At 42.1% G+C, this 14,033-nt stretch overlaps 2 protein-coding genes across 2 annotated transcripts; both read left to right on the top strand.

The window, feature by feature from the left end:
• Window positions 1–829: 829 nt before the first annotated feature.
• On the top strand, window positions 830–4,431 carry LOC6575476 (muscle-specific homeobox protein tinman). The gene is made up of 3 exons (XM_032733536.2): window positions 830–1,403; window positions 2,571–3,256; window positions 3,835–4,431. Exons 1-3 carry the CDS (start codon window positions 1,222–1,224, stop codon window positions 4,314–4,316), a joined length of 1,350 nt encoding a protein of 449 aa, XP_032589427.1. The 5' UTR covers window positions 830–1,221; the 3' UTR covers window positions 4,317–4,431.
• Window positions 4,432–11,060: 6,629 nt separating this feature from the next.
• LOC6575475 (homeobox protein bagpipe) lies at window positions 11,061–12,683 on the top strand. The gene is made up of 2 exons (XM_002001448.4): window positions 11,061–11,573; window positions 11,715–12,683. The coding sequence occupies exons 1-2, from the start codon at window positions 11,171–11,173 to the stop codon at window positions 12,458–12,460; spliced, it is 1,149 nt and encodes a 382-aa protein (XP_002001484.1). The 5' UTR covers window positions 11,061–11,170; the 3' UTR covers window positions 12,461–12,683.
• Window positions 12,684–14,033: the final 1,350 nt, after the last annotated feature.

Here is a 14,033-nt window from a genome sequence, read left to right as displayed (position 1 = left end):
GATAGTTTTCGCGTATACAGCACTGCTAAGTGTTGGCAAAGGAAAAATAATAATTTAAAAATTCAAAGTAACTGACAAAAAATACAATTTGTATTTATTTAAATAGACACTGATATCTGTTAAACTTATGTAATATATTATTTGAATAAATGAATAATGATTTGTAATGTTCTATTCGTACTTTTATTTTGTTATGGTGTGGTTAAATTCAAATTAATTTTCCTTGCCCATTATAATATTATTTGAATAAATAAATAATAATATGTAGTTATTACATTTATATTTTATATAACTCATATTTAAATTTTTTTTTTTAAACTTATTACTTTATTTGTTTTTTAGATAAAAACAAATAAAATAATAATTAAAAAAAAAAAAAAATTGAAAATATTGTAGACAATATCTTATTTTTACCGTGACACTTTAAAACTCATTCTACCAAAGATTTGTTTATTGAGTCAAGTGTGCGAAATTCTGCACTTGAGCTCCACTTGAAATCGGATCAGTGATTCAAAAGCGCCAATTAACATGGAATATTATTTGTATGTATATTTTTGTGTAGAAAAATGACTTAAGGACTGCAGTAATAAATACACATACTTAAGTTCAAGAAGCGAAATTAAATCTGCATGAAGAGGCTGTGAACAAACAACAACAACAGTAAGGGAGAGAAGAGACAAGACAAACACGCACCCACGCGCACACACACACGCACGCGGCTCACTAGCATTTAGCTGCTTGGCCTGTGCTGCGCTGTGATTGGCTATAAGATCCGCCATTTTCTTGAGGAGGCAACATAGATGCGTATGTGTGCATGCGAGTTTGTGTGGGTGTTTGGCCAGCGCCTGCAAAGATTCAATTTTCATTCAGTACGAAAAACGCGCTGACAAATTGAGGACACGCTCGAGTGCGCAGCGGAACGGCGCATCGTTGGAGTTTACATAGCCAAATAAGACGATTACGTTAGCACCCCAACCCCTGGCACCTAAGCATTATCGCTGCTGCCCTCCCCCTCTCTCTCGCATCGTCAAGTGTCGCTCGAGTCCGTGCGAGTCAAGTGCATTTTGGCAAATTGCTGTATTTATTTTAATTTAAAGTGCGACCCACTCGAGTGATTTAAATTGTGGCAAAGCCAAACAAACAGAAAAACCAAACATACAAAAAAAAAAAAAAAAAAAGGAAGTGTAAATAATACAAAAATTCAAAATCAAATTCAAAGAAATGTTGCAACATCATCAGCACCAGGCACAATCCGCCGTCTACTATGACTACAATCAAACGCCCAGCCCCAGCAGCCTGACCAATGCGGATGCGCTAAACACAACCCCATTCTCGGTCAAGGATATACTGAATATGGTCAATCAAACGGAGGCATACGATGGCGCCTATGGCCATCTAGAGAGGTAAGAGCATACAGTTCGCAGAATAGGCATATACTATGCTGGGCATGAGATTGTCTAACAATGTAACAGGAATATGATACAGCTTTAGAAAATATATTCAGTCATAAAATATGGTAATTTTCATAATTGGGTAAATACTAGTTCTAGTTAGAAGAGAAATTACATTTTTAGATGTTTTCGATATAGAATTGGAATAATACATTTTATTTAATTGTTTGTTGTTGCTTTACTAGATTATGATTTCAAAGAAAAAAGAAAATTACTTATACTATTTTATACAGAATTATAAAATATCTATAATGTTGTACTTTTAAAATGTTTCTGTAAAATATCAAAGTTTCTTTGAAGTGTATACCAGGTTTTTGCTCTGATATAATATAGGATGCAATGTTTAGATGATCATGAAAAGCTATAATATAAGACATAATGGAAGACAGGTCTTATACTACAATAGTAGTATAGAAGTATCTATAGTATAATAAGGTCTTGGTCTATCTACCTGTTGTCAGCGAACCTTTCTACAAATCTTCGTCTTGGACAAGCCAAATTTGGTCTTGTGTATTTTATATTATTTATTTTTAATAAGGCTGCCAAGGAAATTAATTTCTACCAATTTTCCACGAAACAATAATATTATGCTAACCTTTGGGCTGAGAAACCGATAAGCGAGCGAACAGATAGATAGGAGAGAGAGCGAGCGAGAGAGTTATAGTATAAGAAATCCTATAAAAACATATGAGCAGCATGAATTGCAAATAGGACTAAAAGGACAAATCATTGTTATTTGTACAAGAGGCCAGAGACGAAAGACGGGAGACGAAAGACGATAGACGATAGACGGAAAACAAAGACAAAATGCAGCCGCAGCCGTAGCCAGGCAAAGTTTTAACAATAAGAAAAACAAAGTCCGAGTCAGAGAACGAGGCAGGCAGGCAAACGAGGCAAGGCAAGCCAGGCGCCGCGCCGGACCTTGAGCTGCTGTCTGCGTCCTGGCCAACATGTGTGATTCGCATGTGCAGTAATTGTGATGAGGCATGAAATGATGTCACCAAGGGGCCGGATATGTAGAGCCAGCAGGACACGCGGCCGGAATGCAACATGTGCTAAGCAGGCCAATAGAACTCAGCATTCACTTTTCGCTTTTTCTTCCCTTTCGTTGTCCTGCAGCGCCTCCGCGCTCTATGGCGCCGCTGAGTACCAACAACAGCAGCAGCAGCAGCAGCAGCAGCAACAGCAACAGCAACAGTTACAGCATCCACTCGAGCAGGCCAGCCAGGCGCAGCTCGCACAGCTTCAACTCCAGCAGCAGCACCAGCAGCAGCATCATCTGCAGTCACATCTTCTCGAGCCAGAGCAGGATCCGTTGGCAGCATCCGCGCTGTCGCCGCTGTTGCCGCCGCCGGCGTCGTCGCATGGACACCATCAGCTCTACGCCAGCTATCACCAGGACTATGGCATGCCCAGTCACATGCTGCAGCATGCCCACCCACATCCACATGCACATCCTCATCCACATACACATCCGCATCAGAGCTATCAGCCACCCTACAATGTGAGCGCCTCTCAGTTCTATGCCACGCCCACTGCAGGCGGCTACCAGAGCAACTACAACTACAATTACAATGCGTCGGATGTGTACGCCAGTCCCTCGGCAGTTGTTGCGCCGAACACGGCCATCAAAAGCGAGTATATACCCACGCCCTATGTCACGCCCTCGCCCACACTCGATCTGAACAGCTCGACGGAGGTGGAGTCTCTGGCCCCCACCCACAAGCTGGCCAATGGCAACGGCCTAGCACAGCGACTGCTCGACCCGCGGCACATGAACGCCACAACGGAGTGCGCAAAGAAAAGTGAGTACCCTGAAATACCCTGTAATTGAGTGAAATTGGGTAGATCAAATGTAGAAGCTGGTCAGATTGTTATCCTTCAAGGATCAGCGTCAGAAATCAAGTATTTTTAAATTTATCGATAGCATTAGTCTGTCATTCTATTCCAGATCTTGATTATTATTATTAGTATTATTATTAGATAGATAAGCGCAATCAAAATAGAATTTTGTTTTATTCAAATTGTTAATAGCAGTTCGACTTCCGTCAAACAATCACTTTTATAATTTGGGGGATTCAAGGAGTTAAGTACAGAGCCAATGTACAGTAGAATCTCTGTAGGGAGACCAAATTTGTTGTCACAATAACCGTACAGACGCTAAAAGCGGAGTCGGTATAGCCGGATTTTACAGTAAATCTCCCGGTATTTTCTATAATTCCATTTCCCAATGACATCAAACAGATGTTTCATTAGTCTCATCCATTCTAGATTAATTCATATTTCAATTTATAGATTGCTTTCGATAGTATATTTATTATCGTTATCTCTTAAGTTTCCTCTTCCTTAATGCCAAACACTCCTTTCAATCTTCCATTTTCAGAGGACAGCCAGGTGACATCCTCCCGCTCCGAGTTGCGCAAGAATAATAACAATAATAACAACAACAATAACAACAACACCAGCAACAGCAATAACAACAACAACAACAATATCACAAATGCCTCTGGCAAGCCCCGCATGAAACGCAAACCGCGTGTCCTCTTCTCCCAGGCGCAAGTCCTGGAGCTGGAGTGCCGCTTCCGCTTGAAGAAATACCTAACTGGAGCCGAGCGAGAGATAATCGCACAGAAGCTGAATCTATCCGCGACACAGGTGAAAATCTGGTTCCAGAATCGACGCTACAAATCGAAACGCGGCGACATCGACGGCGAATGCTTCGCCAAGCAGCTGAAGCTCAAGCCAGACTCCTCACAGTCGCAGACGCAGTCGCAGTCGCAGTCGACGTCGCTGCCACTGCCGCCGCCACCGCTGGCCAGCCACATGATGTGGCCACCTACCGGCCAGCAGCTGCAACTGCAATAGCAGCCCTATCAATAGAGAAAATTCTAACTTATTGCAACCTATGCAGATCTTATGTTTTAGCCAATGAAAATGCCTCATAACTCTAGTACCTTCTTGTATATATATAAACATACTATTGGACAATAAATAAAGTTTAAGAACGAAACGGAATATGAGGACGCTTTTTGGGGTTGAAGAAGATTTTCCATAAGGGAAAATCTGGTGTTAGACCAACAGTATACTAATATTGGGCTCTATACTGTCTGATAAACCTCTCTGACATTCTCATTCAGCTGCCGCTCTTTGTGATTCTCGAAAAGTCCACTTAATCGAAAACTCAATATGAGTATTATCTTTTATCATACTCAAGATTCGAAAGGATCTTTCTGCTCTACATATTCAAAAGCGTTTCAATCAAGACCGTATTTTCTTCTCTTTCCCTTACAATTCTTACCCTTTCCCATGAACTTTTGTTATGCAAGCTTATAAGTTTTTTCTACTCTCTTCGCTTCTCATATTTTTGGCTTGAAATCAATTTGATTTTTGTGAGGATTCTTTCTTTCTCTTTGTCACACAGTTGCTGCATTCTCTTTCGGATCGGTTCTATCTCTCTCTTTCCTTCTCCCTTCTACTTTGGATCTGATGCCTTAGCTTTATGCATAAGTTTGTTCCTTAGCAAGACTCTCTCTGTGCTTTGCATTTGGATTAAAAAGGAATCTCTCTCTCTCTCTCTCTCTCTCTCTGTCTCTCTTTCTCTCTGTCAGTGATTCTCATTCAGCAGCTTTTCACTTTGATCTCAATGAGGATCAATTACAGAGCATCAGCTGCTGCTGGGTTGCCTTTGAGTTTCATTTAATAATTGCCTGAACAAAGTGCTCGCCCATGCCAGTTCCACGATTCCTCGATATATACATATACGTCTATATACATGTATAGTTTTGGATGTGTGCTGGAGGCGAGCAGGCGAGTAACGGAGTAGCTGCCACCGATCCATTAGGCACCGCATCTGCGTATAATTGTTGTCGATCGCCGCATAAATCAATTTTATCAAAACGCAACGATCAGTTTTATGAATAAATGAGGAAAAACGCCAAAAACAATTTCCGTTTTTATTTTTCGAGAAACCAACACGAAAACCACAATGAAATGTTTTCCTTTTGCAAAAGGGTTGAGCGAGCGGAGAGAGGGGCAAGGGTGGGGGGAAAGTAGGCAAAGGGAGAGGATTGGGGTGCTGCATCGCAGACATTACAAAGGTTGCTTTTATGAAACGTTTAAGTGGCAGCCAATGCAACTGTAAAATGTTTTACAACAGACACAGCAACAGGCAGAGCCACTGCCACAGATACAGATACAATTGCAGTGGCAGCTACAGATACAGATGCAGCTAAACAGAGACACAGATACACAGATACATTGGCAGACATTTATGACAGGGCGGGCTAATATTTCATGGCGTGTGTGCTTGGGGGCAAAGTTGCCGCTGCCACTCGGTGGTGCAGTGGTTGCTGTGGTGCTGTGGTGCTGGAGTGCCACATATCAATTACTCCACAAACACATGCCACACAGGCCAAAGGGCTGGGGCAGGGGCAGGGGCCGGGGGTATCGGAACAACGGGGCAACGAAGCAAGTGCAGCTGATCACACTTTTTGTTTCCTCTTTTTTGTTTTCTTTGCTGCTGTGAAGCATTTTTGACAGGCTGAACTTTTGGGGCGGCTTTGGGGCACTGTCCCGGGTCAAATGTCAATCAGAGAGCATCAGTCGTGGATTTAGATAAAATTATGACAGGCTGCCAGCACATATAGGGCCAATCATAGAGCAAACTCCGAGAGTGCGCCCTCTGGGAATATAAACTCTATCACTATGATAACTTTTAAAAGGTATACAGCATGGAAATGAAAGTGATCTAAGTAGATTTAATGATATATATATATATAAATTGATATACCGAGGTCAAAGTTTTCTCGGTCAAGTAGAGCTGTACTCCAAGTGTTAGTAGAAGCATTCGCCAGCACAGCGTCTGTTAAATTCTTAAATATCAATCACAATGAGATGTTATCATACTCAATTTCCTTAGGCTCTCTCGATGTTTTTTCTTTCAGATTTGGTTTGTATATTTTCTTCTATATTCAGACTCTTCGTTGTTAAAATTTTTCTATATCCTGATCCTAATTCAAGCATTCTATGTCTCCATCGTTATTTATTATTCTCATTGTTCATTCTTAAACGCTTTCAAGCAGATCAATAACTCTCGCGGGGGCGTGGTCAGCACAGTGGCAAACAAAACGCCCCCAAAGGACATGTTGCGCCCTGCTTGGGCTGAACCGAGGCATGTCAAGTACCTCTAAATGTTGCCTAATGGACCACACTGACCAGAGCAAGAACAAGAGCAAGAAGAATGGATCGAAGCTGGAAATAACGCTGCCTACATTAAGGTTTCGTCTTACAATATCTTCGACGTCGTCGTATTCGACGTCTTCGTCTTCGCCGACTTCGTTGTCGTCGTCTGGAGTCTAGACCGTGGCTCAAGTGGAAAATTTGTCATTTACCCATATATCACATGGGATCTGTGAGATAAGCGATGGATGCGTTGTGGTTGGGCTTGTAGCGCCGTTTAATTCATGTTGCGTCAAAGGATCAAAGGCGCCACAAGCCGCAGACGCAAGCCGCAGCTACCCTCTCTCTCTTTCACTCTCTCTATCTCTTTCTCTCTCTGTTCCTCTCTCTTTGGCTGCTTTCACCGCTTTCATTTGCATTTCCTCAATTAAAACTGTGCCGCGAGAAGCCGCCAAAGTGAGCGTTAGGTAAGCAAATTAAGATTTATTAACAACAATAAATAAACAAAATAGCAAATGCAACAGCAACAATTAGTCAGCCAAATACACTCAGAGAAATGTTAAATATAGAACTTGAAATATCTGAAGTCCGTTTGGGTCTGAAACAAGGTTTAAAATTGAAATCAAAATAATTTTTAGAAATATTAGAAAACATTGAAAAATTTTGAATAATTTAAGTTCGGTGTATCAGTTTACAGCTTTTCGCTAAGTGTAGGGTTGGAGTACTCCACGATCCCTCAGCCGGGTGGCATTCGAATTGCGTAATTTTCCAATTGATTTTCCTTTGGCTTTTCCTTTGCGCCTTTCGGCTGTCAGTGGGCGCCTTCGCCTTTAATCTTTGCTCTGTCAAGTGGATTCATCCCAAACAACAAATATCCCAAAGAGTTTGACATTATATCAAAAAGAAAAGAAAAAACAGAAGAAGAGGAAGCTGAATTTATTCATTGAGTTGTTCATTTCCATTTGATGTGGCCATAAAAATCGCGAGCTCATTTTACATTTTCCACTCTATAGAGTCTCTACTATATATATATGTATACCACATATACATATATATCGGGTTAAATGTTTCTGTTTTATTTCCATCAATTCTGCTGTGCGGCGTTTCAAGTGGAAAATTGTGACAATTATATTCAAATTAATTGAGTAATTGCATACGAAAACTGAAGATCGTGTCATTTAAAAGCATTTGATTTACGGCCTGTGGAAAATCCCACTCGAGCGACTCATATTACATATACAGGGGAAAGTAAGGATCTATCACTATCGATATAGATGTATAGTAATAGAGTAATTACTTTAATTTAACTTCTTATTTACTATTAGGAAATATGTAAGCAATATTAGTTTATATATTGAAATCGCTGGAATCGTTTCACTATATCATATACATACATATATATAACTATAGCATATAAAAGGGTATATTCGCTTTGTGTTGATCATCCGTCGGTACGCGAGCAAGTATTTCTCATGGGTGCACAGCAAATTATAGAAGTTTCAGCTCCTCTACAAGTCGATCTATAAATTCAATATTGAATTCTTACCACTTTTTACTTTTTCATTCACTGTTTCGTTCATTCAGTCGGCCATTCTTCACTCTATTCTATAATTTTCTATTTTATATATTATTGTTTATATGTAAGTATTGGTTTGATTATTAAGACGTAGTTCTAATCGAATAATCGATTCAAATCATTTTTTTGTTTGAATTGTAACGGAATAAATGCTGAATACTGCTTGTTCGCCAAGCATCATATAAGCAGTGCAACACAACAGCGCACAAGCAGTCACATTGTGGATGCTAAAAAGCAGTGCACGCTGAATGCAAGCAGAGCATAACCGCCTATGTGGATTGTGCGCATAAATTGAAAAATCGGTAATATGAAAAATTATTTTCAACAATTAAAGCGTGCGTATTCATTTATAGTTTTCTCTTATCCGCCAAAGCTGTCTTTCCTCTAGTAATGCAATTAAACAAGGAAATGATGAATCCATAGCTCACTCAGTGCTGTTAGCTTTGTGTACTTAAAGCAAACACACGGAGGAACACTTGCCGAAAATCAATCAAACGACGAGCGAACGCAATATGGCTCAAATTTCATAACATTGGCTTAAAGAACGCTTTAAATATTGCTTACAAAATACTCTCAATGTTAATGCACAAGCAAAGCAATGCTGAGCAAACAATTGAAGTGCTTTTTGATAAACCATTAAAGCGAATCGAATACCAACAAAATCGACAACAGAGCTGACAGCGAGGAAGACGAGCCAATGTCTCCTGCCGAGTGGTGGTGGTGGGTGCACGAAATCAAGTTAATTGAAAATCTCTATTCATCATTCGATTCACTTCTGTGTAATCTAATACCTGTTTGGTGTGTCAATAAACTATTTGCAGATAATCGCATCAGCAGTGCCAACAAAAAAATGAGCTCTGCCATTCAGTGAATGTGCTGGGACAAAGGCGAACGCGTGGCAAGCATCATTATACTAATTACTCGAGTATTATTGAAATGCATTCAATTGAAAGCATTATAACGAGCATTCCCCGCACTCAACCCTCAACCCTCCAACCATCCAACCCGCAAGCCTCAACCCCTACTGCATCACTTTGAGCGCACTTGAAAATTGGTTACTTACTTACTCAATTCTGACCGCAGCGACAACAACAGCAACAATAATCGCAGCAGCAGGACATGTGAGCGTGCTCTAATGGGGTAAACACGACTAGAAGATACCAAAGAAAATTCGTGCTTAGAGTATTGCAGAGCCCAGAGGACAGTTAATTTATATTAGCTATAATCAATAAACTTAAGTCCTGTTATTATATAAAATTAATTTTAATAGTTCTGAAGATTTGTTGCTTCTGATCTTCTTTATTTTCCTATTTATACACTTTAAATGCTCGTCTGTTACATACCTTTGCACTTCCGACATTATACCCTGCTTATCACACTTTCAAGGGGTTCAGTGTAGTTCGCACACGCTGCTTTTGCTTCCTTTTGTTTCGACCGCCGTCGCTGACTTTGACTTCGGCTGCCCGAGGCGACGGCAACAGCAACGGCAGCAACGGCAGCAACGGCAGCAACGGCAGCAACGGCAGCAACGGCAGCAACGGCAGCAACGGCAGCAACGGCAGCAACAGCAGCGACAGCAGCCCATTGGCATTAAGAGTCATTGAATTGGCAATAAAAAGATTATAGCCCGAAGGTGTGAAGTGTAGCAGAGAACAAGCGCAAGCATCCCCCACCCGTAGCGCAAGCGAGAGCATCTGTTCCGCTCTGACATCCATTCACTCGCTCCTCGCATTTGCTCTCTCTCTCTCTCTCTCTTCGTGAGCATCTCACTCAAGCTGGCGAGCTTGCTTTGTATGCGCGCAGCCATTTTGCTGCTCGGACCAATCGGGTGCCATTGTGAATTTGTGACGGCGGCAATTGGCCAATGGCAGACGTCCTCTTTGGAAATGTGCTCAAACGGTACTTTGAAATGAGATTTTAGTGAGCACAGCCACATAACTGTTGCCCTTTTTTGAGGTACTATAAGAAGAGCCTGAAAAATGTGAAATAAGTGTCTAAGACATGTTGAGTATTTATAGAGATTTGGCTAGACTTTAGAGAGTTGCTTTTGGAGAGTTGATATTGGCTTATTGGCTTATATTTAATCATTGAAATAAAAAGAAGACATAAATTGAGTAGATAAGACATCAAATTTGACAAATTATCATGGGAACTGAACACATTTCTCTAAATCAGGCATAAGAATATATAGAAAAGTCTTATCTTAAATGGAGAGAATTATTGGTACCTGTTAATATTGTAATTACCATAAAATCTTAATATATTGTTGATACGCATTTAAAATGCTATGCTTAAAACTAAATAAATACAACTTTAAGAAAATGTAAACTCGTGGAAAATGCTTGGAATTGATGAGGCACCATTAAATTTACTTCAAGTCAGTGCAATGTGTTTCTTTCCCTTTCAAGATATTTCCGCATAATTCTCTGAAATCTAAACAAATCAAACGTGAAAAGAAAACTGCGTCTCAGAGCCAGCTCTAACTGTACCTAGTTGAAGCCTGAATCAATTACACAATAGTTAACACATTTATAAACAATAAACAGGATGCAGGCACTACCAAAAATAACGCAAAGATTTCCAATCTCATTTGTTTACAGTTCACTTGAGAGCAAACTCAAATGTGAGGCCCAACGGCCGGCCAATGGGCGAGCCGAGCGGCAACTAGCTCAAAGTCTTAATATAGAACAGAATCCACCACCAAGAAGAGCAGTAACGGCAGCAGCAGCAGTCGCCGCACTTGAGTGTGCCATATGGAGCAGCATGTGAGTGATTCTCTCTCTGGGATGATCCATTCAGGCTGCAGTTATTTAAAGAGCGCTCGCGGCGCGGCAGTCGAGCGCATTTGTGACGCAGCCGTCGAGACGGGCAGACGAAAAATAAGTGATTAATATTACATAAAGAGCAGATAGATATATATCTGATATATATACAATATATATAGAGTTGGTGTGTTAAGTGAATCATGTTGAATATGGAAAGTGCGAGTGCCGGCGCCTCATTAGCGGGCTTGAGCAAGACTCTGACTACGCCCTTCTCGATCAACGACATTTTGACGCGCAGTCAGCCCGCGCGTCGCATCTCCGATCCGGAGCCCGAGTTGGAGCTGCAAGTGAGCAATAAGTCGTGCTGTCGCGATCTCAATCTCTACAAGCTGGCCCAGGAGCAGGCTACCAGTGCCCAGCCGTCGAGCTACTTGCAGTTCTATGCCCTGGATAACAACAATCCGGCCAGCTCCTCCTCCGGCAGCCCCGCTGCCAACTCGGCCGCCTCTGCCTCATTGCAGCGCAAATTGAGCTACTTTGGCGCCGCTCTGTCCGCTGCGGCGGCACCCCTTGACATGCGACGCTGCACGAGCAACGATTCCGGTGAGTTTTAGCCTTTCCTTTGTTAGCTAATGGACTCTATTATCGCCTGACTAATGGCCTCGATGGAGCTTTGTTTGCAATTCCCCTCCCAATTGGAGTCCTTTGTGTTAACTTTTTGCAAATTTGTGGCTTTCCTTGCAGACTGCGACTCGCCGCCGCCGCTGAGCAGTTCGCCTGCCTCCTGCGGCGCAGGCGGCTATGGGCGTGGCGGCTCGCCGCTCTCCCACGATGATAGCCTGAGCGGCGCTGCACTCAGCCGCAAGAAGCGCTCGCGTGCTGCCTTCAGCCACGCCCAGGTCTTTGAGCTGGAGCGTCGTTTTGCCCAGCAGCGCTATCTATCTGGACCGGAGCGCAGTGAGATGGCCAAGACGCTGAGGCTCACCGAGACGCAGGTGAAGATCTGGTTCCAGAACCGCCGCTACAAGACGAAGCGCAAGCAAATCCAGCAGCATGAGGCAGCGCTGCTCAGCGCCACCAAGCGTGTGCCCGTCCAGGTGCTAGTGCGCGAGGATGGCAGCACGGCCTACATGAGCCCTGGAGCAGCAGCAGCAGCAGCAGCGGCTGCCTCTGCCTACCCACATGGCCTGGATCCGGCTTTGCTCAACATCTACCGGCATCAGCTGCAACTGGCCTATGGCGGCTTGCCCTTGCCCCAGGTGCACTTTCCGTATTTCTATCCGCATCCAAAGGTGCCGCAGCCCATCCCGCCGCCAAGCAGCCAGCAGAGCGCGCTCTCCACCAGCTATGTCAACGGCTCGTCGGCATCCTCCTCACCGGCTCGCAATCCCAGTCCCGGACAGACGGCGCAGGTGCTGTGCGTGGAAAGCGGCGCCGACAGCAACCACTCGGCCACCGAAGACTGCGAGGAGAATGTGGAAATCGATTGAGAGTATTGAGTATTTCTTTAAATTTGCTCATTGTGATAGCAATCGATGTGGGTTCTCAGTGGGAGAGACTGAGGGAGGTGAGAGTGGGTGGGAGAGAGGGAGGGATAAAGATAAAGATTCCCTGTCGAGAGAGAGTGTTAGAGCGATTCTCTAGCTGATAGCTTTAGTAGCTTTAAGTTTTAGTAGTATGTAAATATATGTTAAAATCTTTATGCAAATAAATATGAAAATAATCAAACAGAATTGAGAACAGTTTTTCCTTAGAAGATTTCAACAATTTTTTAATGTTTTAGCGAAGTCTAATTTTCTCGAGTGCTCGAGGGTGACAAAAACTATGAAAATGTGAAAAAAAAAGAGAAACAATCTCAAATTATATAAACAAAATAATATATGATAAAATAAATACATACTACACATACGAGCTAAAACGTCTTAATCGCAAGTTTTTTAAACGTCCCTCGTAAAACGAGTGGTTTGTTCATCTCAATTAACAAATTTTCGACATTGAACGCATTATGAACACATTTTCACGATTGAAGTATAAAGTTCTGTTAATATATTTTTTGTTATTAAAATAAAGTAGATTAACCTTATTGATTCCATTTTAAGAATAGTATAACTTCATTGTGGCTCTGCGAAAGAATTATAGATAGATAGAATTTGAGTGATAGAGAGCCATGAAGCGTATACACTGAATGAAATCAATATGACAAGAGCATAGACCAAGATATTTTCAAGATACTAAGGTATAGATTATTAAATGGAATTTCTAATATATCCAGGAAAAAAAAAACGATTAATGGTAATGCAAAGTTCTGCTTTGATCATCAAAGCCATTTAGCACTACATTTCTGATAGTAATTTTTCTAGCAAAAGAAAGTCGTGATGCAAAACTGACCTCATTTTGAATTTGAGCTACGTTTGGCTTTTCAAATTCTACTTCAGAAATGACAGGCAGATCAAGCGGGAAGTGTCTCAAGATCCGTTCCACTGAAGTGTTCCACGCGTGTGGGCCGAAAGAATTGCAAAAATGAGCCACAAGAAGAGGAAGAACATCAATGACGATGATGATGATGATGATGATGATGACGATGATGACGACGTCGGCGCTGGGCACTCAGTGTCGGCATAGAAGTGCTTCAATGTGTCAGCCTCAGACGGGCGCACAGTCTCTGACCCACAAATGTCTGACTAAAACGCACACACACACACACACACACACACGCACACACTCAATGCAGTTTGCAATGCGCTTTCGCAAGATCAGCGGCTAGAAATGTAGCAAGGACTTGTCTGTGGCTATGTCCTTAGCCGCACAGCTGGTGGCTGACGACAACAAGGACATGGCTCAAGTGCCAAACGGCGACAATTTCCACAATTCATGTTTACAAACAAACAAATGGCAGAAGTCGGACGATCAGGCAATCGCCTGATCACAGTAAACACTTTAGGAGCAACAAATTCGGCTCGAGTTACAAATTGTGTTTTCATATCTATCTACAATATAGATCGATGAACTGTGCCTCAACTCTCGGCCTGCTGCCTCTCTGCCCAAATAGCAGCCCTTTCTCTA

The sequence above is a fragment of the Drosophila mojavensis genome, unplaced genomic scaffold (genome assembly GCF_018153725.1).
Source record: "Drosophila mojavensis isolate 15081-1352.22 unplaced genomic scaffold, ASM1815372v1 contig_231, whole genome shotgun sequence".
Classification (NCBI taxonomy): Eukaryota; Metazoa; Arthropoda; class Insecta; order Diptera; family Drosophilidae; genus Drosophila; species Drosophila mojavensis.
The sequence above is the reverse complement of the archived record's forward strand: the minus strand, read 5'-3'. Positions and strand labels throughout refer to the sequence as shown.